Raw genomic sequence first — 23,470 nt, forward strand, 5'->3', positions numbered from 1 at the left:
CCACCAGGCGACAAGTATTTATAACGCGTTTAAGCCGTATCCTTCCTGCTCGTTTCGAATAGGTTGTTATCCTAGGGGGGTATCGTGGGACAGGTTGAACGCTATTCGACTGGGTTCGAGGGCGAGCCTGCTGAATCTGAAATTCCGTCGCCACATCGAGTACGCGTCGTCGTCGCTGATTTCATCCAGCTCACGTACTTGGTCCTACTGTAAACTCGCCCCGACATAACGACGTATTCCTGGTCGATATACAAAGGCGCATCTAAATCCTCGCAGCTTCTGTCCGATAGACGCTTTGGTCTGTCTACGTAATGGAACACGAAACTCGGTTGAAGGAGCGGCTTGTTGATGTCGGCACGCCACCTACGTTAGCATCTGATCTCTCCTCTCTCTATCTATCTTTCCGTATCTCTTCTTCGTCGTTCTCCCCTATGTAGATAGATGGTAATTTCGACAAACACACTGTTACTTGCATTTTAGATTTCCGACGAAATTGCCGGGTCGGGATGTCGCGAGAAGTCGTCTGCCAGTCAACCACCGCGATCGACTGCTTCGTTGCTTTATTCGTCTTCCTGTCTTTCCCACGCGTCTTCCTCTTTCTCTCTTTTCTCTCTTCCTCGCTTTCTTTCGTCTATCTTAATCGTTAATCGGACTGTAACACGTACGATATCGCATCGTACCTAAGGGTTTCCTTATTCTCAAATTCTCGAATCAAGTATTGTCTTTAATTAACAATAATTGCTCGTCCTACGAAAAATACTTGGACAGATTCGACGTTTAAAATTGAAAAATTTGATAAAAATGAGAAACGGGTGGCAGGGACGAGTAAAAAATGATCTTTACTATCGCGAAAGAAGATAGATAGTAAGTGGGTGAGGGGATAAGAAGAATTTCACGGAGATAAGACTGCGGGGTATACCGTATACGGTATAGAGTAAGTAAGTACATATCTCAGTTCTTAACACAACGAAACGTTGCTTGCTTCGAGGGAAGTCATGGATCGTAATAATTTTGTTTGAAAGTACCTTCAATCACGATCGATCCGCCGTTTTATCGACGTTGTTTTATGCCCGCTATGATTTTTTTACGACGCCATCCCTTTTCACGGCGAGAATCGTAAGGAAAACATCGCGCATTCGTTTGCACGCATTAGAATTTACACCGCTATAAATCGATATTGATAAAACCTCTCTGCGAATACCGGTCAATATTTCAAAAGCGCAACGATGCAATTTAGACGTCGCGTTCCTCGATGATAACATCCGACATTTCGATACAATGATACAGAACGAAGAAAGGTTTGTAAAATTATAGGCAGTCGCGGCTATCGCGTGACGAATAAAATGATCGTGATCGATCGTCTTCGAAATCAAAGATATCGAAGAGAAGTAAAGAAAATAACGCGATATCGGTCCGTTCTACCGCAAAAACCGGGCATATCGCTGTAAGAAGGAACGCTCAAAAGCAGGTGGTATGCGGCAAGTGCAAGAGTTTTATGACGATCGATGGTACGAGCGAAAGGTAAAAACCAATCGCGGGGAGGAAAGCGAGGAAAATCGTAACGCGGTACGCCGAAAACGACCATAGGACGGAAAAAGTACCGCGTTTATACGTAGCCGCTGTTCACGGTGTTTACGGCGGCAATTCCCATGTCCACGGGAAAATAAAAAAGCCGATTTGAACGGAAAATCGGAATCGATTGGAACCGTGTTTAACGCGTTGGTCAAATTTTCGTATTATGTTCGGCGCGGTATCGATCTGTAACGAACGAACGAATCTCAAAGAAGGAAAGAACCGGTTGCGGGAAGTAAGAGTTGCCGAGGTTATTAATAGGCAGAGATTTTATTCCGCCGCGACGCCGAACCGTATCGCGAGTTTGCGCTCGTAATCTGGCTGCAAATTAAATCGAATCTAGCGAGTTTCTTGTATTTACGCAGCCAGGTGTGAAATGCTTCGGTGCACGCATCCTCGCGTGCCTCGCAACTCTCGCGAGCAGCCATTAATTCTTAAATCTCGGATCGTTCCTTACCGCCGGAACGCCTACCCCGCGGAAACCCTCGTATTGTTACGTTATATCGCGCCACTGTTAGATAACCGAACAAGTTTCGTTTAATGTTATCGACTCGTGGCTTTCCGTGGCAGCTATTGCATGCCAAGAATTAGAATAACGACGTTTAGCATCGATGAAAGCGCGGTGAACGCGACACAATTTCATGAAATTCGAAAAGGTCGGTAAATTGAATTTCTTAATCGATCGACCGATTACAGATACATATTCCCGCGTCCGATCGATCCCACCTATTCGTATTCCTGGTTACGCGATGGTAACGCGATTGTCAAATTTTGGTTGGAAAATCATCGAGCGCAGCGCTTCAGCGTACGGTTAATCCTTGGTACCTCGTCGCCATGCTGTTCGAAACGTCCTCGTTATTTCGTATTAACAAGGTACCGCTCGGATTGATCCGAGCAAATGCATGTTTCGATTCATTCAATTAACGCGTTCACTCGACCATTGAAACGCGTGATTAATACGACTGGGACGTGTTTATAAGCGATCGCATCTGGAAACGGCTTGTTAGAGGCGAACGTCCGTCCTCGCGATCCAATCGAAACAACAACCACCCTCCGATGCCTCTATTACTGGCTTCTAGCTTATTTGTTTATTTACACGATCGACTGCCACGCGTTCCGACGATTATTAACGTTTCTGGACTTGGACCGAGATCGATATTACGCTTTCGGGGACAAATTGAAAGTCGCTTTAACATTGACTAAAGCGCGTCGATCTACGTATCGAACGCACGCGTTTATAACCACGCACATACACCTGTCGGTTGTATGAAATTCAAAGAAGAATACAATACGTATCCGTGCGAATATTTAGGTACTCGATTTCATCTTTTGCATCGAAGCTAACTCGTTCCTTCTTATTTCCGTTATAATTAGCGCAATTCTCGAGGTCAATTTTCGGGATACCTTCACGGTTAAACGGAACGATTTTAACGAGCAACGCGTTATCCGTCGAAACGTGGAGGGACAGATGGGATTCTTTGCTTTTTTCTTTCTCTATTCATAAAATCGTACAAAGAGAATCTACACAAAGTAAACCGAATAGAATTTCGTTTCATCTGGTTCGCTGGTTGAATCGTCGGGTATCTTGGTTTCCGAACTCGTTGTTTGACCGACGATTAGTGAGCTCAAAGCGCGATAAAAATATCGCAAAGCGAAAACCCGGCCTCGGTTTTCTGTTAAAAAAACAATTTTCCTCCGCGTCGTCATTCGTTTCGGTGGCTGGAAACGAATATCTAAAAACTCGAGGTCCTCTAACGAAGCGTTAATCCGAGTCGAACGCAAACCGAGTTAATTCCATGCGAGGGGCGTTGACACGTAATCATCGAGAGAAGCACTCGAGCGTACGTGATGTCGGGGAATTAGTGAAGCGTCTCGAGTCCCGCAAAAGGACTCGTCGGAGCGTCGCGACGCCCGGCCAACGTCTACGTGACCGGATATACAGAGACATACGGTTGGGGTGTCAGGTGAAGAGAAGAAAGTTTTTAGTCTCGGTACAGGGGACAAGGAGACGAACGAATGGACCGGGGAAAGAGACGGACGGTTTACTCGGCTATCTTCTTTGATACGGCACGGCGTATATGTATCACTGCGCAGCTCAATCGTGACGCGGCAAACAGATAAGGTAAACGAAATACAGACTGTTGGACGACAATGTGTCCGCAAACAGGCAGCTGTACACAAGCCTAGTCGAATGGTAAGGCTGGCCAGATGTACGAAAAGCACGGCGAGCAGAAGATCAAGTAGCGAGAAACCGTAGCGTGGCTGATATTTGTACTTTTACCGGCTATACCTGGTGCTCGACTCGTGCCACGGAAAGCCCTCGACATCGATCACCTCGGTTCGTGACACGGAACTCGTTGACCGAAATATAGACAGCAGCCAGGCGAATTCTCGGCCTTCTACGCCACTGAAAGAAGAAGTTGCAGGCAGATTCGGACTATTCGAGACGGTGCGTGGTGACGGTGACGCGCACGCACGAAACGCGAAGAGTTGCCTGCGTTCCGGAGGGACCGAGTTTCTTCTTTCGAGAAGCGACTCGATGGAATCGTCGAGTACTTGCACTTGCGTCGAGTATGACGACGCGTCTCACCGTCGCACTAACAAAGGGGTTCTCGAGTACCACTAAACGCACGTACGTCGTACGCAAATCCACTAGGGGAACGAAAACAGTGTTTCGCCGGTCGTTGTCTGGAGTCGCACGAAAGTGAATTTCATATTCGACAAACTTTCCAAATACGAGTGACTTGTTCCACTGTGAGACAGGACGATCGTTTGTTCGAATTTCTAAGCCATTTATTCGAAACTCGTGAGAGTAGCGAATAATTGCCGGTTGTCGCATATTTAGCTCCGGTTTCGATCGACCGAGCGATCCCCGAATCGCTAAAATCAATATTTTACGGCCGCGCGAAAAATCTAGGAGCTCGAAAATGAATTTTTTCGCCAAAGTGGCGGTGGAGCGGCGAAAACGAATTGGCTTCCATTTGTAAACTCAATTAGCGCAGAAAACTATTAATTTGCTGGCAAGTAGAATTAATCGAGTACCATCGCGACGACAAAGAGGGGTGTTAAATGCAGCCGAACGAGCGCACGCGCTACGGGCCTGCTGAAACCGAAATTCCAGCTTTTTGCCACGGCGGCGCGCGCGCATTCGTAGTTTCGTTACTACAAATCTTTGATTTTACGCGAATCGCGTGGCGCTGGTGATTTCGGGGTGCGCGCGTGCAACGTTACGACAGATAGAAAATCGAAGATCCGCGATTTCGTGTAAACAACTCATTCGTTGGCGAAAACTCTGTCGATGGTGAATTAAATTATGACGAGGATTATCGTCGCCGCTCGAATCCCGTTGTTCGAGCATAAAGGGAAATCGTAGCGCCGCGTGTTTCGCAATCGTTCTGCCGTTAATGAATTTCGTTTTTGGCGATCGATCGAGCGACGAGAGGAATCGAAATGCGCCAAGGCGCGATGTTTTTTACGAAATTTGGAAAACTATAATCCGCCATTCCGTGGCAAACGAAAACGCGATTTTCTCTAACAAGGTAAATTGCAAAGTAAATTCTTTTTCGAAAGGACGGATCGAAGCAGACTCGCAACACGACTCTATCGATGGGGAATACCTAATCCGGACATGATCGGATTTACTTCCCAAATTGGCCTTGTTACGAACTTGCTAACTCTATGGAAACCTTTTACGTTTCTCTACGAATCTATGGTACAGACGTAAATATGAAGGCTTTTAGAGAATTTACGGCAAGGTTCTAATTCCGTTTGAATCAAACGGATATGATTTCGCGCGACACGAACGAAAGTTCAGCGAACAGCTAAAATCTAAATTCGAGTCCGATAAACCGAATCTTACGATTTTCGACCGAACTTCCGATATGTAGGTAGCACTCGGCCATCAAAGCTGAAATTGGTCGAACAGAGGACCGATGTAATGGAGTCGTCGGATCGATTTTCGGACAACTGCGAATGAATAGAAAAAACAGCGAAATTGCTGTTGGAACTTCTCCGTTCGATGAGAACGAGAACTTTAATGGAGGTACAAATCTCAGTGAAATGGATCCACGAATCATTTCCCACGAATCACGTTGTCTCTTCGTTCGCTCTGCCCGTTTCTGCCTTCACGTCGACGCCTCTGTTCCGCTGTTTCGTGACTTCACGTACAAAATCACGATCCAACATAAAAAAAGGAAACGCTCGCGTAAATCGACGCTCGGCTACCTAACGGACGATGTGATTTGGCGAAAAAGACGCTCAACATTAGACATGCTCTTCCGACGATATTCGTCAGTTTCGTGGAACCAAATACACTTTTATGGAACAGCTACGTTGTGAAACTAAAGGCACGTTGGAACGGAAAATAATGGCTATTAAACGAATGTTTACAGTAGGTTAAAATGCTAGTATAACGTTATAATTTGTTACATTTCCTTTTTTATTCCCATTTAAGCGTCGTTCTAGCAACAGCCCTAATAGTACTCGATGATATTGTGACAATTTTAAAACGCGTCAAATACACGCAAAATGTGTCATCAGTGGCCGATTGCGTACGATCGGACGTTGAAATAGGACGACAATGACAGTCGATGCAATAATTGAGTTGTAGCTAATAAAATTCCTCAATTACGTGACAGTTAGAACGCTTCGTCCGTACTCTCTGTCTGCTATGATATTTATACCGAACATGACACTTAATCGCAAATTGTTTCAGATTGTTTGAACGCGAATCGTGATATCCTGCTTTAATTAATTGGACCTCGTTCGCAATAGCGTTTACGTTCAAAAAAAACGAAGAAAACAAAATTGTTTTCGGTAAAACAATTAAGCGAGTCGCTGTCGATGCGAGCTTCAACCTGAGGAATAATCGGTTAATTAAGGTGTTGCCGTGTGAAGCGTAGCAACCGAACGATAAAGCTTTATTAAACGTTTACCGATACCGTGATCGAACGACAAGTTACATATTTCCCTGAAAACTATTCACGACACGGCATAGTAATTCGAGATCGATTTATAAGCAGAAATAAAACTGAAATACTAAATTTGAAGAAAGAGATAGCTTCTTGTTCGATATTTGGCACGCGAACTAAAAAAGGTTCCTGTTTATCAAACTTCTATGAAAAACGTTTCTGTAAATAAAAGTTCGTTCTACGCAGTTTACATTGAAACCGTGTTCAGACAGAACAAGTTTGCAGAAATAACTCTACAACTTATGGAAATTTCTGTTATGAAAAAATTGTTCTGCCAGCGACGGCGATACCCGGATTGTTTCCATGAATTCCGACCGTGTCTCGCGTTTCAATTCCGATTATACGATATTATACGCAGCGGTATTTCCAGTGTCTAATTCGTGTTTTGGCCAAGATCCTGTGAAATGAAGCGCAAGTGTTGGGCAACGGAGGTTGATTGATCGCAGAGAGCAGTTTCATTCGAGTATCGCGGTAGGCAGATGCATTAAGAAAATTTTTACTCACCTGGCAATGGCAATTCGCCTGATATATTTCAGACTCGCGAGACGAGATCCTGGAACAACAACGACGATTCGTTAAAAATTCGAACCTTGTTAGCAGCTTGTAAAAAGTGCACTGTAACGCGTTTTAACGCTGCTCGACCGTAATAAATTTTCCAAAATTCTATCCATCGCAAACGAAATTTCATTCGTCGAAATTTTTCCATTGTCTCCGTTCTATATCGCGTAATCAAAATGTATTGGATATTTAAAAAAGAAAAAGAAGGAATCAGAATGTGTGTAATTGTATTTGTAGTTAAGTAGTCATTACGTGTTAAATAATCGAAAAAAATTACAAAAATCCAAGACTTAACAACGTCTTTATACATTATCGTTATACGTATTATCCACCAATATGTATTATCCTTCTAACGATTTATTCGTATTCGTACTCGTACGTAAAAAGAACTCGTAGAATATACTTACGTTTTTTAATTACGATAATTATTTTGTAAAAATAATTCAAGCGATTATACGAAGACTGTGCTCGTTAAAAGTTGCAAAAATGTTAATGATTCAAAAATTTAGCCACCCGGGGACCTTTTCAACCAAATTATAATATAAAATGACGAACAAGTCGAAGTGAATGCCTTTTTGAATTATGCAGTCGACGTAGAAAATAAAACATTAACTGGTATTGCTGGCAAACTCGTTCAGGAAGTTGATCGTGTCATTCTTGACATCGCATCGGGAGGCCGCATTTGGTAAATGTGAACGCTAACTCTCTCGTGGCAGTAAATCAGCTAGATGCATCCTAAGTTATAGCTGAAAAAGAGCGCGCTCGGTAATTTCGGTCTTAATCTGGAATTAAACCGGAGGAAGTTTCTTCAAAGTTTTTCAATTCACCTTACTTTCCCGGTGATATCCGTTCGTGGGGTAGAATGGAGCATACTATACTCGAGTCGCCATTTTGGGCTGTTGCATATTTTCGTTGTTTTCGATGTTCGCGAAAACTCCAATTAAGAACTTGGAATCCCTTAATCTCCGTGGAACTTTTGAGAAATTCGATGGTCCGAGATATTTCCAAAAGTTTATAAACCCCACCAAACTAAAATAATATGGCACGCTTCGATTAGTTTTAAAACGATTATTTCTAGAATTAATAGTTAATTTGTCTTAATACGTATGTACCGTTGGTACAATCGCACAGGTCATTAATCTTCCCTGATGGCCGGGGTACCGATCTTTCCTCTGTTTTTATGGATCGCCGTCTTTCGTGCAAAGTGTGAAATGAATTTTGAGCAGCGGCTACAAACGACAAAACAGTGGCAAAAGTTTGATGAAACAACTACACGCGCAACGATCGATCGACCGCGCGACATCGTTGTAATGGGACGACCAAGTTCACCCCGATATCGCAACTATCCCTGATGCCGAGCATGGCAGATGGTGCCAAAATTTACATTTCTCGCATATATCGGATGTTTATCCGTCTTCTGGATCGGTCGTCGAACTATCAAACACGACTCGATCTTCCGGCCTGATTGGTCGAGTCTCCGCGATCGCCTTTCGAATCGCTTGCGACAGCCGCGCTCGTAATTAAAAACGCTGCTGGGAAAACGCGATTCCCATTTATGGCTCGCTCTGTATGCACATTGTTTTCCGAATTCTCGATCTGCCGGTTCGATCGGTCAATCGCATGAAAAAAAAAACGACGACGATGACGACGGGGAACGCGCATCGAAACTAGGAAACCGCCAAACGTTTTCGTTCGAACAGAATTTTTAACCAGCGGCTGATTCGTTCTTTAAAATCCGACCCGATGCGTCGATATTAATTTTTGTGTAGACCTCTGCTTGAAATCAAAACATCGTGGCTCAGCTCCTTCGTCTTTTTATCTTGTCCGGTAAATTATTTAATCGCGTTGCGAAACGTAGAATATGGTATTCTCATACTTCGATTTGTGTCGTTGATATAAATTCGTACTTATTTCGAGAGAATGAAACGAATCGAAGGAAAAATGAAAAAAAGAATCACAGGCGAGAATCGAAAATCGATGGACGTTGGACGCCTCTCGTTGAAACGCCTTCGTCGCTAAATCCTACGACCTTATCGAACGGTTTCGTTTAACCTAACGCCATGAAACTACCGAGATAACGACCAAGAGAGGGTGGCGAATGTCGAGAATCGTCGAGTCGCAGGGAAGGCTAACGCCGATTTACGAGACCACAATTTTGAATACGTTCCGTGGAACGAAACGTAGTGCTCCGTAAAACGATGTTTCCGTTTATTCCTCGCTGTTAGCGCTGGCACTGATTCAGTTATCAATTATCGATTGTCAATTATCACTTTGTATGAGATATTAACTCCGTGAGGAAATTTGAAGTCTGATTATTTGTTTATTCGAAGTCTGGACATGAAACAAAATATATTTCAGTAGAAAATAGACACTTTGTATAAGACTATTCAGAATACGTAGGTATTTGCGCTATTCTACATCTTTCGTTTTTCTCCTTTCGTCCAGGGATTCTTTCTTTCTCTTCATAGTATTTCCTCGAGGAAGTTACAATTTAATTCAATCTTCGTAAATTCGCCAGGCCGAATCCACAGTTTATGATAATGGCTACCTCATCGACGACCCGCCATTGGCGAACGACTGACAGTGCAGAATCTTCGTTCTTTTATCACCTCGCGAGAAATTTGTTCGTTCGTCGACGAATGGACATTTCGATCCGAAGGTATCAACGTTTTTTCGTAAATATCGTACGACGCATCATCAAACTGTAATCTCACAAACGGGCGAACTTGTAGCATTTGGCGTATATCCGTCGTGCGAACTATTTCTTTCTTTATTACGAAGGCGTTTCGAAGAAAACGATGGTCTCGAATAAACGAAGAATAAAAATCGACTTAAAGCCTACGTTGAATATTTAGCGTTTCAGAGAGGCAACGCGTCGGGAAGAAAGTTTTTGAAATAACAGTGCGATAACGCCGTTCGTATCGTATGTAATATTTTAGCAATAACGTTGACTGGTTAGATTTTACATGGATTTTCAACATAAATCGGTTTTTTCTACGAAATTTTTAATTATTTATTTTATGCGCAGAACTTGGTAGAAAAACGAACAAACAGAGACACGCTGAACAGCTAACTAGACGAAACGAGAGTGTGGAGTGGAAATATGTATCCACGTTGCACCGAAAGCGCGCGAATAACGTTTGGGGAAGGTAATACGGAACGAGGCGCGGTTTGCCACTCGATGCGAAAAGGAATTGGAATTTTAACCGAAGGTTCCTGGAAGTACATACTTAGAGGTACGGTGAGGAGTTGCGGTCGGTTGGACTCGTCAGAAAAGCGGCACTCGTCTGCGGAAGAAGGAATAAAGGAAGGAAATGGAGTGGTCGCGCAGTTTCTCGAAACACGTCTGTTTCCCAGCGGTGTATCTTCTGTTTCGGTGCTTCTTTCCGCGACATCCTGTCCCCGTTCCTTCCGGAACAGTCTGTCTGAGATATCTTTTAAATGTAAAGCGCCGCTGAAACGCGCAGATGGATGCTAGACTCGCCGAGGCTCGACCTAATTTTTTTTCAGTTCCTTTCTTTTCGATGAGGAAGAACGTTGTTGCCGCAACTCCCTAGGAAAGTTATTCGACTTAAAAATTTCGTGGTCGCGGGTTTGATACATGGAATATTTCAGCAATTTCTCTATAGGATATTAAAAGACGTTTTTATCGCGTTCTTCCTTCTTCTATAAGTAGAAGGGTGGTAGTTGGATAAACGCGAAGAACTTTAATTGAAATTTCGCATTGGCGAGACTTGTAATTTCTTTATTAACGACGTCTGCCGATAATCGTAAGACCGTATACACGACGCTGTATGGTAAATCAAGCTTATTCGTGTTGTTGTCGTGTTTCGACGCACATTTTTCCCATGTCATCTGTATGTTTTAAGAATGCTATTGCGCGATTCCAAAGTAATTCGAAATTATGAGTTACGAAAAATATGAGTTACGACGGATGGACAACGTAAAAAGGCTAGGCAAACGCAAAAGCTTGGCGAAAGGTTGCCGGGAGCGACGCGTCGGTTTCGTGTTACTAGATACGAGAGCTTTCTCTGGTACAGAGGTCACGGCGTTTATCGAACATCCTGTTTAAATCCGCGGTCGGATTCTAGCTTTCCTTCCGCGGCACGAAAAGTCCGTCGAGTTAGCCTCTTTACTCGGTGGAAGAAAACAACCAGCCCAAACGATAGTTTGAATTGCTAAAAGTTCCGTCGGTGTGCCGGAGAATGCAACCGCTGCACCGCCTTATTATTATTCCGAATATAATAAGTCACTGGTTGATATGGCTGGTGATTCTAGTTGACTGTCAGCGCCGCGCGACGCGGCGTTCAGTTCGTTTCCGTTACGCTCCATCCCGTCTTTTTTTTCGGATTTGCATACGAACCGTCTAGACTCCGTCGTTCGAGCCACCTACTTTTCCTGCCTGGTTGATTCCATTTGAAAAAATGAACCACCTTCCCGGTTCTTCTTGGTTCTCGTCGCACCATACCGCGCGGATTCATTTTACGAATGCTCTTCGTCTTAAGATGCTTGTCATACGCTTAAACCCCGGAAGCACGGCCGGAAAAAACCTGAGGGAAGGAAGCACTTTGATGGAAATACGAATCCGCAAATTTCTGCCGTGCTTGCGTGACTTATACCTTCGGAATGATTGATATGAGAGCGCGGCTTTCCTTGAAATAGCTCGCTAACAAATTAACTCAGACTCTTCCGATTTATAACGGGAAGACGAACGATGTCGGAATAAGAGCAAGTACGTTGATTCGATAGGAGAAACGAAGTATCGTTAAACGTAATTCCTTTTTTAGTGTTATTGATAATATATGAACGACGCGCAAACAACCTCCAGACGTAAATTTAGATGAGAAACATATTTCGATACATAGTGGTACGTTTTGTAGACATTTGTAGAAAGGCAAATATGTTAATGTCGTACGATGTATCGATGTGAGTAGATTATTCAAATAAATACCACCGTCGATGTTTAATTAACGTGGAACGTTTAGCAGTACAGGGTTTCGACGCTTAATCACTGGTTTTTCAACAGAGAAAATCCTTTAGCATATTCATACGTTTGCGAATCCATATATTTGCCGAAAAATATACTCATCGATTAATTAAATTTTCTCTTTAGCGCGTACTGTCGTGTTGATTGATCGAAAAATCGGGGATTTTTTAACCGAAAAGATGATTAATCGCATTTTCTTTTTAAGAAAAATGATCGCGATGATTGACATATTTACAGCTATATCACCGTGAAAACCAGCACTACAAAGATTAATCGATCTAAGGTCAAAAACATAATAATTCCAATAGGAAGTGCGATTTTCTTAAAGCCGTGATTTGTATCTAAAATATTTTGTATAGGGTGTCCGAAATTAAAGTTAAACCTCTAAACACCTGGAAAAAATTGTCTATATTAACGATTGCGATTCATCCTTCCTTTAAATGTCAGGTTTCTTCTTCTACGGTTAGAGAAACGAAAAAGTATCGTAATAAGAAAAGTACTCTATCTTTCTAGATATTTCTTCCGAAGATCTACGAGTTATCCTTTTTCCTTGACTTCGTATTCTCATACGTATGTCCTGCTTATACATATATCCTTGCTCGTTTAACAGCCATATTTTATCGCGCGTATAAAATTCGATACTTACATATACATCTGATCTACTCACTTACACCAACGTATTACTATATATTTTCTTTCGCGTTAAAGTCGAAAAGATTGATAGCCTAGCGATTTCTCCTCTAATCGACCATTTATCCATTCAATTGATATAATAAAGGTGGACACAAGTATTAGAATCTTGTGCGTATTTCGTTCAGGATGATTAATTAATTCTAATATTCGTATAATTACGTTCAGTTTTAATTCCAATCATCGGCCAACCAATTTTACCTTGGCGATGGAGTCTGCCCGCAACTAAGCTCCGACTGCAATGACTCGCGAAGAAATATTTTTAGAGACGGAAAGCCCGATTTTAATTAAAACACGGCAACACGTTCGACGAGGGTCTCGCTCGACGACTTCTACTGGAACTCGAATTTTCGGTGAAACGATCGAACATATCGAGTGTTTCGCGGCCATAAGAACAATGCCAACGATCTCTCAAAACAATCAACTTTCACCCTCTCGCAGTTCAAATTGTTTTTTCCCTTGTGCAAAGCATCGGAAACACGGTGCTCGTCCTCTACGAGGCGGCAGTTTTATTTTTACACAACACTTTCGAGTATACAAGCCGTCTGCGGGCGAACAAAGCACTCTAAACTTCTCTATCGACAGTTTCCCGTTGCTGTTGCGCATATTCCTGTCCTTTCAGATATATTAAAATTTCGTCTACTTGCGAGAAATAGCGACGCGATAAAGTGGAAGACTACTCGTTATTTGAAAATAGACAAAGGGCAGCAGAGGAAGAAACTAAAAGGGAAGGATCCTCGTCAAGGAGCGGAACATGTCGCAGGATCGTCGAAACGAAATGACGAATGAATACGCGCACAGAGATTTCTAGATCGATGGGACAGAACAACGAAGAAAACATTGCGAAAACGTAATTCTTTGGGCGTTGTCGCGCACCACCCGGAAAGTCTTATCATCGCCCGTCTTTCGCGCGAAATTTCATTAATTAGCGATGCCGAGAGCCTTGGTTCGAGAACGGGACGGAAATAAAAGCAGCGTGGTCTGACGAGTTTGGCTTGGTAAATGTGAAAAACTAGATCCCGGGAACGGCGAAACAGCGTGCACGAAACCGCAATAACGATACACCAACCACTGATTCTGGTTTCGCTATTAATCGTCCGTATCGTACGTAATTACGTCTCTTCCAAGGGGAATGAAGGGAAATGCTTGAAAATATAGTGGTGGCAGTTTTGAAACAAAGAAGCCCGTTCAGACACAGGAGAAAAAGATAAACGTAAAGAAGCGACGTAAGGCGAGGGAAAGAGAAAGGAAGAAACAAGGAGAGTCGCTCGGTGGGAAAGAGTTGCTGCGAGCAACTGAAGTTTCTGGTCGGGAGTATAAAACTTTTTACCGCTTTAATCTGAACTTTACGATAAGGAGATTGCATCACACGGCTATTGTAAGTCACCTAGAAGGCTGACTGTGAAGTGCCTTTTACCGTAGTCGCTCGACGAACCAACTTTTTTCTTCCACGTGTACAATCGTACTTTGAAAATGGAATTAAATATCGGCCGACAAAAACAGCATCTCCGTATCCATTGTGTTTCACTCTCGTATTTTTTTCTGCTTTTTATACCCTCCAACTAATCGTCGACTTACTTAGATTTCTTTCTTAACGATCTACTTCTCCGCGTCGAGCTTTTAACCATCGAAATAGACTATTTACGGATTATTCAACGAATCGCCTAACGTTTGGAAACCCGGCCCCAATTAACGCGTTTAACGAAATTTCTTTCCTTTGAAGTTGCATCGACGTTCAATTCGACACATCGAAACGTTTTGTTCTTAAATCGATACGCGGTGCGCTTTTCATCAAAGATTCGTCTGCTCTTTCTCTCTGCCGCTGTCTCTATTTTTCCAGCCTCATCCGTGGAATTATCCGCTTTAGCGGCGAAAGACTGTCACGACGAAATTGTCCCTGAGAAATCAGAATGGTTAAACGTTCCTCGATTCTCCCAATGGTTTATTTCCTTCTGTTCATTACGTTCTTCTGCGGAGAATTTGCCGCTGTGTACACGGGTAACGTATTTTTCCACCATCGGAAAGCGAAATTTCATAAATCCGATCAATGGTGCTTTGGTTATGTCGCCGTGATCGATGCTTCGATAGTTTTAATTTGAACTCCGACTCGTCAGAGCGAAACGTTCCATGTAAACGACGAACGGTTTTCAACGAAACGATCGATGAAACATGCCGCGTGTACGCGACCAGCCTTGCATACGCAACGAATACGATATCCCTCCATCGTTGACAAAAAATAATTTAACAATCCGACTGCTCATTAGCGTTTCTGCCAAGCGTGTCACCGAATTCCGATATACGGCGCCGCGATACAAGTTTCAAGAGATCGGCTGGCTCGTTACGTTCATTTCTCCAATCGCATTTTGAAATTAATTTTTCTTCTGCAATTACGTACTTTGTCGCGTCGTGCCGCGTCGCGTCGACTCGCTGCGTCTGATAATTTGAATCGACGTGGCAAAATGTAATTCGTTCTATCTGTGAAATTTATTAAAAGATCATCGTCGATAAGAATAAAGTACAAATGACGAATATTCGTAAGCAAATATCGAGAATCGAGCGGTAACTAATTCGTCGAAACTCCAAACGAAAGTAAACTTGAAAAGATCGAAACGTAAATGATCGAAGAGAAATTTAAATATGTTCTCTTCTTTTCTTTTCATTTGTAATTTTCTTTCTTAATATCGAGTAGACATAAACCTATCGAAGTATAACTACGGATATGTACAGCTAGACTTCCTAATCATTGATTTATACTACTGCGAACAGATGTAAACGTAAACCATGAAACGACGTTGGCTTTTCGTCTAATTATTTTGACGTGCTTTCGGGCGTTTGTTGGAATTTGGAATACACGCAATTCGGAAAGACAACATTGTAAATTTCTCGTATAGCGAAATTCCAGGACAGCATTCAGCATCGTCGCTCAATTTCCACGCGTTTTCTCTCTAACTGGTAAAGTGGAACTTCCTTTTTGCTGAAATGCACAGTCGTCGAGTGTAACCAAACGTATCTCCCAACGTGATTTCAAATTAATTAAAATTAATTAAGGCTACAAATATTCCGGATTAAATATTTCTACGAGAGAGAACATTTCACATTCTTTACATTACACGAGCGTTGTTGTCTGAGGTTACAACGAATATTTCACGGTCTCTGTTCCGAAATTATTCTCAATTTATCTACTGTTATAACGTTGATGTAAAATTGATATTTTTACGTACGATTCCTTTTTCTTTGCATACCTTTCTTACTCGTTTCACGAAGGATTACATCGTGGAATAAATCTTCTCAAACAACGATTTACCTTTATCGATAGCAAAACGATATTCTTTCTTCTTAATTATTTTCTCGAACTGCGCTATCGATAGAACTTTATTGTTACACGTCATAAAGCGGTCCTACCACCCGCCATATAGTTTTTATCGTAAGCGTTCGTTGGGAAATGACGAAGAACAGACGTTTCTTGCAAACTTTGAAAAATCTTTTTCCGCGATATTTTTCCGGTGGACGAGAAGTCGTTATTGCGATCGCCTTCGCGGCCGGAATCCAGTCTTTTCCGTCAGAATCGTATATCTTGGATGTTCGCGAAATGCCGAGAAAAAGTAATACCGCGAGATCTGGCGATTCAACGTTGAATCGCGCTGTAGCTTCTTCTCCGTCGACTCGTTCCGGTCGGACAAAGTGTCTGGTATCTATCAGAGAAGAGTTTTTTCGAGTCTCGCAAGAACGTGGCAACTATTTTTCGTGGTTTCGCGGCCATAGTAAGAATGGAAACCCGATGGTTCTTCCAACCAGAGCTCATTTCGCTTCGCGTTTCTCCATGTTGTCGCCGTTATCTGATAAAAAATCGTTGGGAAGTCCTTGCCTTCTCTGTCCGTACAACGATAATCCCTATAACCTAATCGTTTCTGACTAGTTACGCAACGTTTTCAGACAAATTGTCGCTGTCGGGATACCGCGCGAAGATAAACCTTAAAATCGAACGAGATGCGATTCGATCTACTTCGTAAATTTATACTCGCCAACGTAGTTTAATAATTCGCTGTTATACGTATGCACACGTGTCCTCTGTACGAAATTTGTTCACTAGGTGTATAATCTCCAGCGAGTTATGCGTTAGTCGTTTGGCCCACGCTCGCGCTACATACACACATAGCGCAGCAATTAAAACGTACCTCTTGTCTGGCATATTTCCGTTTTATTTTTATCGCGACACGTTGGTTAGTTTTACGCGGATGGACAAAAGCGTTGCAACAACGCGGCTACGTGTCCGAAAAATCGGCTACACGATGCTGTCGGCACCGTTGTCCCAAATGATAACGAAATCAAAATTCTACATCGAAGCGGAGATACGTTTGCCACGCTTTTCAGTCATTGGCGTAAAGTTACCGAGAGCGAAACGGGGTTTTCAAATATTTCTGTGATCGCGCAAAGTACGCGTCGATGGTTGAACGATGATGCGGTCGCTCGTTCGGTTCATTCCGTGTTCGTGCTCCATCGATTTTCTCCTCTCGAAGCTACTTGAAAGTTCTTGGAAGAGGCGGCTCGTCTCTACTCCAACTCTCCGAGTTAGTCCACCGAGCAACCGCTTCTTGGCCGCGATCCGAATACATTTTTCGACGGTTTCGACGCAAGAGAACGTGCCGGTGAACCGTTCGCTTCGATAACGGCTCGAGTACGCCAAACGTATGTTTTCGCCCCTCCGATCGATCGATACGTTATTAAACTCTTGACCGAGTGGAAAATAGGGATTCCAGGCATATGTACTTACGTTCGTAACTTTCGAATGCTCGCGGATGCGAAAAAGTTTCGTCGGTTAATATACCGATGATAAATTACGTATTCCGTATAAGCAAGCTCAATCGTTAGCACAGTACGTATAGTACGCGCTAATTTAGACTTGTCCTGTTTTGTAAATTCGTAATTTTACTCGACGAATCATTCTTTGTTTTTGCAAGGGATAACAACTTTTTCTATTACGACGATGAAAAAAGAAGATAGGATAGCGTTTGAATAAAAAGACCGTCATTGCTATTTGAAGTTGTTGAGATAATGAGTCGCTCAAAGGTGCCACCAATCTCGTCGAATTCGACGTTTGACAACTCGAAACTAATGCAATACCCTGTGCTGATACGTCGAACGTATAGAATGAAAGTAGGTACGTAGTCGACATTAAAGAAGGTAGATTGTATGTATATCTCGCTAATTGATTTTGATTCGTTGCATGCGACGAGAAACGCTCCACGCGATTGAAGGAAACCGTTATTTAGATATCACGCAGCAAAGCGGTTTTTCCTCTTTGCTCGGTTTCTTAACAAAGAGAAAAAGAGATCAAAGATATCGAAGCGCGGTTGATGAAATTTTCTCGGTGATCGGCGGCCAGGAAATTGAACCCTGAAGGGCACTTTTCGCGATAAAGCGAATTCATTAGCGAACACGTTCTCTCGCGTACAAGATTTTTCGTTGCTCCGCCGCCTACTCCAGAAGTAGGTCGCCGGCCTTTCGCAAAACACGCCGGCATGTAGGTATCGAACGAACACGGAACAACAACCGACGCGTAAATCGTAGTCGTGAAGCGTGGCACGCGCAAACAGAGTTATACCCTTAGAAGAAATATCTTGGAGAAGCGCGAAACAGCGCTGCATTTCTATGCGCCCTGCCGCGGTCGATTCAACGAGGAAACTCGATCTGCTTGGGCAAATTACCGAATATCGGAAATGTTGAACCCGACCGTTGCGGAACTGTGAAACGGTGGAAAATTTGTAGGCCACGCTCTAATTTGCTTCGTTACGAGAATTAAGCATTTATCTTCTATGTAAATATCATTGGACAAAGCTAGATAAAAGAAAAACTTATCTCGTAGCTCGCGCGTTATAGAAACGCCGGTAGTCGCGAATCTTGTTTAATCATCGACTTGGCTCGATCAACGTTCAAATATCAAAGTTGAAGCTAATTATCTAACGTAATTCGACAGCGGTATAAGGTAAGCGTTTTATGTAAACGTGGATGTTAACGTTGTTAATTATGCATTCGCTTTACCGACGCTACTACCTTCGTATTAATTTGATACGATTATTAGCGCTGAACCTCGAGCAATGATATATGATTATGATAACGCTGATTATGGTAATGAAGGAATTGAGAAGGTCCTAGAATCAAGGCAGACACGTATTCCGAAGGGAAGCGAAGGGAAACGTCGAGGTTCCTTGATTCCGCCGCCTCCGGCAAGGAGTTTCACTCGAAAATTGGTATTCTCCGTGGAATAATTGATTGAATTCGAGTCGGATGGAAGATGTTCCCGACGAGATGAGACGCGATCGAAGGAAGGCGACAGCCTGATAACGACGATTCATTTTTCAAGGGCGTAGCACGCGCGCCGGATACGAGATCGTGGTCCCGAGGAAAGTCAGGTCGGATGGAAAGTTCGTGTCGCATCGAATACCTCATCACTTCAAGCGTTCCTTCTACATGGATCGAACAGCCGCGGATAGGATTCCCGACGACGCTGTTCACTACCGTTTGCAAATCGACGACGAGGAACATCATCTCGAGCTTCGGCCGAATTCCCGTCTCGTTGCTCCAGGCGAGTTGAAAATCTCCTCGATACCCGGTGTCTATGCTAATTTCACCGAGCAACCTTGAAAAACGAACGTGCTAACGTTTGCTTGTACGAGTCGGGAACGTTGCAAGTGCCGTTTCATCGCTATAAATTTGCCAGAGTAGAGTAGTTTTCCCGATGCAACGCAACGTATCGATTTTAAATTATACAATACCGTGCTAAAGCTTTCTCTCTGTAAAGAGACAAATAAATCGAGCGAACAATTTATTTCGATTTATTTATATCAGACAGAAGCTATAAAGTTAGACTTGTACAGTCCGAATACGATACGGAAACATTTTATTCAGGCGCTATCGTGGAAGAGCACGAGGTATCGAGAACCTCTAAATCTGGGGACAACGATGATTTCTTAAAGAATGTAAAATTGCGAGGAATACGCGACAGCCAGTGCCATTATCAGGGTCGCGTTCTCGGTCAATCGGGCAACAGCGCCTTGTCCACTTGTTACGGCCTCGTTAGTATCGCCTTTTATATTCCTTTGGCGATTAGTCGTTTGAAATCTTGAGCGATACATCGGATTTGGCCTATTTAAGGTGTAAACCTTCCAGCGTAAACTAGAGACGCGACGTTAATTCGCGGTCTGTTTGAAACAAAGGGATAAAGTTGTTAAATTACGAGAGGCAGCCTTCCGGATAAAGCTTTCAAACGACTCGAACAAATATGGTGAGAGCCGAGAGTCCCGGCGTAAGATAAATCTGACTAGAAGGAATCTCGGTGTTCTCATCTGCAGGCCGGATATATTAGAACGAAACGATCGTGGTACACGATTCAGCCGGTGGCAGGTCACGACTTTACCAAAGAAACGGAGCACCCGCATGTCGTCTACAAAAAGAGTCCGGACGAATTCGGAAGGAACGCCGAGATTCTCTGTAATGTCACCGGCAATATGGCCAAAACCATTGCCAAGCGTGCTTTCAGTTCGCAGAAAAGCCACCCACCTAAGAAGCAGACTAAATCCTACACGATAGAACTGCTGCTGGTACTCGACAAGACCGTTCTCGATTATCGCCAGGATTTCGACGTCGAGAATTACGCGCTGACGCTGCTCAACATGGTACTAACTTTGCCCTACTTTACTCCTAATTGCCTTCCATTAAGGGTTAAAAATAGGCAAAAGGCCTTTGCACGTTCCAACACATAACACGGATGTACCTGCGTTATTTTCTGGTAATAACAGGATCGCTAAAAGTTATTAATTTTAAGCGTGTTTCAGGCCGCAGGATTGTTACACGACGATAGTCTAGGCATTCCAATGGAATTAACCGTTGTTAGAATCATAAGAATGCATGCCCAAGAGAACCAGGTAGTTTTCTTTACTTTACCATACGATTATACATACCTCTTAGCCGTGTTTCTTTAATATCGCTTTAATATCACGTACGTTAAATCACGAATACAGATGACTGTAGCGATAACTAAAGATCCAAACAGTAGCCTAAAATACTTCCAGGAGTGGCAAGAAACGATCAACCCTGGCGACGATTCACACCCGAATCACCACGACTGCGCTATTCTCATTACAAAGTACCTTGCGATCGAATTAACGTTGCGCGTATCCAACTTAACCTCGAACGAGCTTCAACGTTCATTCGTTTAACCAGGAGTAACGTCTGTGATTTGGCGAACTTGTGCGGTTTCACCGGTACCTCGACGATCGCTGGAACTTGCGACCCTTTGAAAGGCGCTGTCCTTATAAATGATATCGGCCTACACACAGGATACCACATCGCTCATCACATCGGACATACGTACGAGTTTCATTCTTCTTCCTCTTCTTCCTCTTCTTCCTCTTCTTCCTCTTTTTACTTCTTACGTTGAAGAATACTACAGTTCGAAATGCGAAGGTTCACGAGGAGTTGCAAAGAATGTAACACGATAACAAGCCTCGTAAGATACCACTTCCATTAACTTGTAACTTCTAAATGATATTACGTACGGTTGACATTAAGATGGATAATACCGTAGATGACCTTTAAATGACTTTCAAGTAACCTTCATCGAAACAACGTACTCGTGAAACTAATAAGCGTATAATACAATATGTTTAGAATATTAACCTTTATCGACGAAGGACCTTCTCATAAAGCTAAAACGTTTTTATCGTTGGATTTGTTATTTATTCGTCTGGAGCTTGAGATGAACTTTTAACATAGATTAGGCATGTCGCACGACGTCCAAGAGGAAAATGGTTGCTCAGGCATTATTCGTCATGGAAAAGGATATGTGGAGACGACGGTCATGCATCCCGGCAACATGTATGTCACGAAAAGATGGTCCGAGTGTTCGAGGAATTCGCTGAAATCGTATATCGAGTAAGAAACTGCATTGTACAGCACCGGAACTTTATCAGATCGATTCGAGATTGCTTTTGCTTTCATTCATTTTAAAGCAGCGAAGAACCTCGTTGACCGAAAAACGCTTTAAAATTCTACGACAAAATTGGATTTCTTCCAGAACTCTGAAACGGAAGAACAGAGTATTTCTATCCTTCTTGCCAATAAAAGCAAAATATTCTAACGCTTCTTTAGGTCGCTGATAGTTAGCATACGCTAAAGAAGATTATCCGTGCGATTATTCTTGCAGGACAGGTTTGGGATTTTGTTTGGAAGACGAGCAGCAAAATCACGAGTTTCCCAGCACGGACCTTCTTCCAGGTGTAGTGTACGACGCGGATGACCAATGTCGGATACAGTACAGTTCTGATGCACGGCAATGCGACCTGGGCATGGTAAGAAAGCAAATTTAATTGCCTCTGTATTATTTTTTTAAAGCGTACTTGTCTTTCTTCGTAGCCAGCTCCTATTCTCAGCGGGATATTACGTTACGTGGCTCTTCCGCAACCGTATTTTCCACGTAATATTATGCGCCGGCGCGGCATGCAGCTCCATATCTTTTATATTTCCGTCATATTTCGTCGGGGCCAAGAAAGAATACGTAGCCCCGCTGGATTCTGAAAACTGGATCCACGACGAAAATTGAAACGTTCGCGAGAATAACGTTTTCGTTGTTTCGATCAACGCGAATGCGATCGATCGTTTTATCTTCGCATCTTTAAAAAGGCGAAAATCAATATTTTCATAAGCTTGAACGTTCGCGCCGTAGCTCGATTGATTTAACGAGAGGGAGACCGTAAACCGAGCGGCTGTCGCGTCGAACCTCGGTCAAACAGCCACGTTATTTCGTCATTTGAAATCGTTAATGATGGGCCAACACGAGGCCGTTGTAATTTTATAATTAAATACGAAAACATAGAGACGCGCGTGGCAGGGTGGCGCGAACGTTAACGAACTTAACGAAAATTCAGAGTGTGCACCGTTTATTTATCGAACGACATTGTTTTCCAGGAACTGTAATAAACGCGTTAATACGCGTCGTTGTTTGATATTTGCATACGCACCTGCGAAACAAAGATTCGGTTTCTTTTTTCTTTTCCTTCCTGTTACGGCAGAAAAGAAAGTTCACCCGTAACTGCGTGAACTGGTGCGGTTTCATTAATGTGTTCCACTTGTTCATTAAGTTATTCGTATTTGTAACAGTCGGGGTCGGTGTAAAGCGGCAGCTGCAAACACTTTCAGCTTTGTTCAACGACTTTGCCGCGTTAATTAAGCCGTCCGCGCATACGAAATTAGTTAAATTTGTCTAGCTGTTTGCCTTGACGAACAAAAAATTACTTCCACGAGCATATGTCGACGTTTTTATAGTCCGTCAACGGTGAAATTGTCCGAAAACCGCGGAAAACCCGATTATTTTTCATCTATTGCAACGTATATGAGTCGAATGCCGTTCTTTTCGCACTTGTTTCCACCTATTCGTGTCTCATGTCCGAGAAAAAAGAATTACAACTTTCCTCGATGCTCCGGGCGTATCGTTTCAATTACGTATTAGCGCCGTTTAACTTGCTCTCTTTTCACCATGCAACCTTCTAATCAAGGGGCCGGATGGAACAAACCTTTGCTTTTAAGTGGCTATACTTTAGACGAAGTTAATTTCTTTAATTTTCCTATCTCAGAGAATTTAATTAGAGTACCGAGTACAGATATATTAACGCGACTGAATTCAAAGGTGCCTCGACTA

The 23,470-nt window shown here is 42.9% G+C and overlaps 2 protein-coding genes across 2 annotated transcripts in view; both read left to right on the forward strand.

Annotated features, from left to right (window-relative positions):
- LOC138189739 (A disintegrin and metalloproteinase with thrombospondin motifs 7) overlaps nucleotides 1-23,470 on the forward strand; it is a 42,059-nt gene that overhangs the window by 9,994 nt on the left and 8,595 nt on the right. The window contains exons 2-8 of the mRNA XM_069131873.1: nucleotides 19,684-19,850; nucleotides 20,127-20,450; nucleotides 20,610-20,699; nucleotides 20,796-20,920; nucleotides 20,998-21,144; nucleotides 21,550-21,651; nucleotides 21,980-22,124. Coding sequence (XP_068987974.1) covers nucleotides 19,684-19,850; nucleotides 20,127-20,450; nucleotides 20,610-20,699; nucleotides 20,796-20,920; nucleotides 20,998-21,144; nucleotides 21,550-21,651; nucleotides 21,980-22,124 — 1,100 coding nt within the window. The remainder of the gene's footprint in view (nucleotides 1-19,683; nucleotides 19,851-20,126; nucleotides 20,451-20,609; nucleotides 20,700-20,795; nucleotides 20,921-20,997; nucleotides 21,145-21,549; nucleotides 21,652-21,979; nucleotides 22,125-23,470) is intronic.
- The window catches only part of LOC138188251 (A disintegrin and metalloproteinase with thrombospondin motifs 7), an 89,241-nt gene continuing 87,367 nt past the window's right edge, over nucleotides 21,597-23,470 (forward strand). The window contains exons 1-2 of the mRNA XM_069129876.1: nucleotides 21,597-21,708; nucleotides 21,980-22,124. The gene's annotated coding sequence lies outside the window, so the exon portion shown is untranslated. The remainder of the gene's footprint in view (nucleotides 21,709-21,979; nucleotides 22,125-23,470) is intronic.

Source organism: Bombus flavifrons, chromosome 2 (genome assembly GCF_040668555.2).
Source record: "Bombus flavifrons isolate JBK064 chromosome 2, iyBomFlav1_principal, whole genome shotgun sequence".
NCBI classification, from domain to species: domain Eukaryota; kingdom Metazoa; phylum Arthropoda; class Insecta; order Hymenoptera; family Apidae; genus Bombus; species Bombus flavifrons.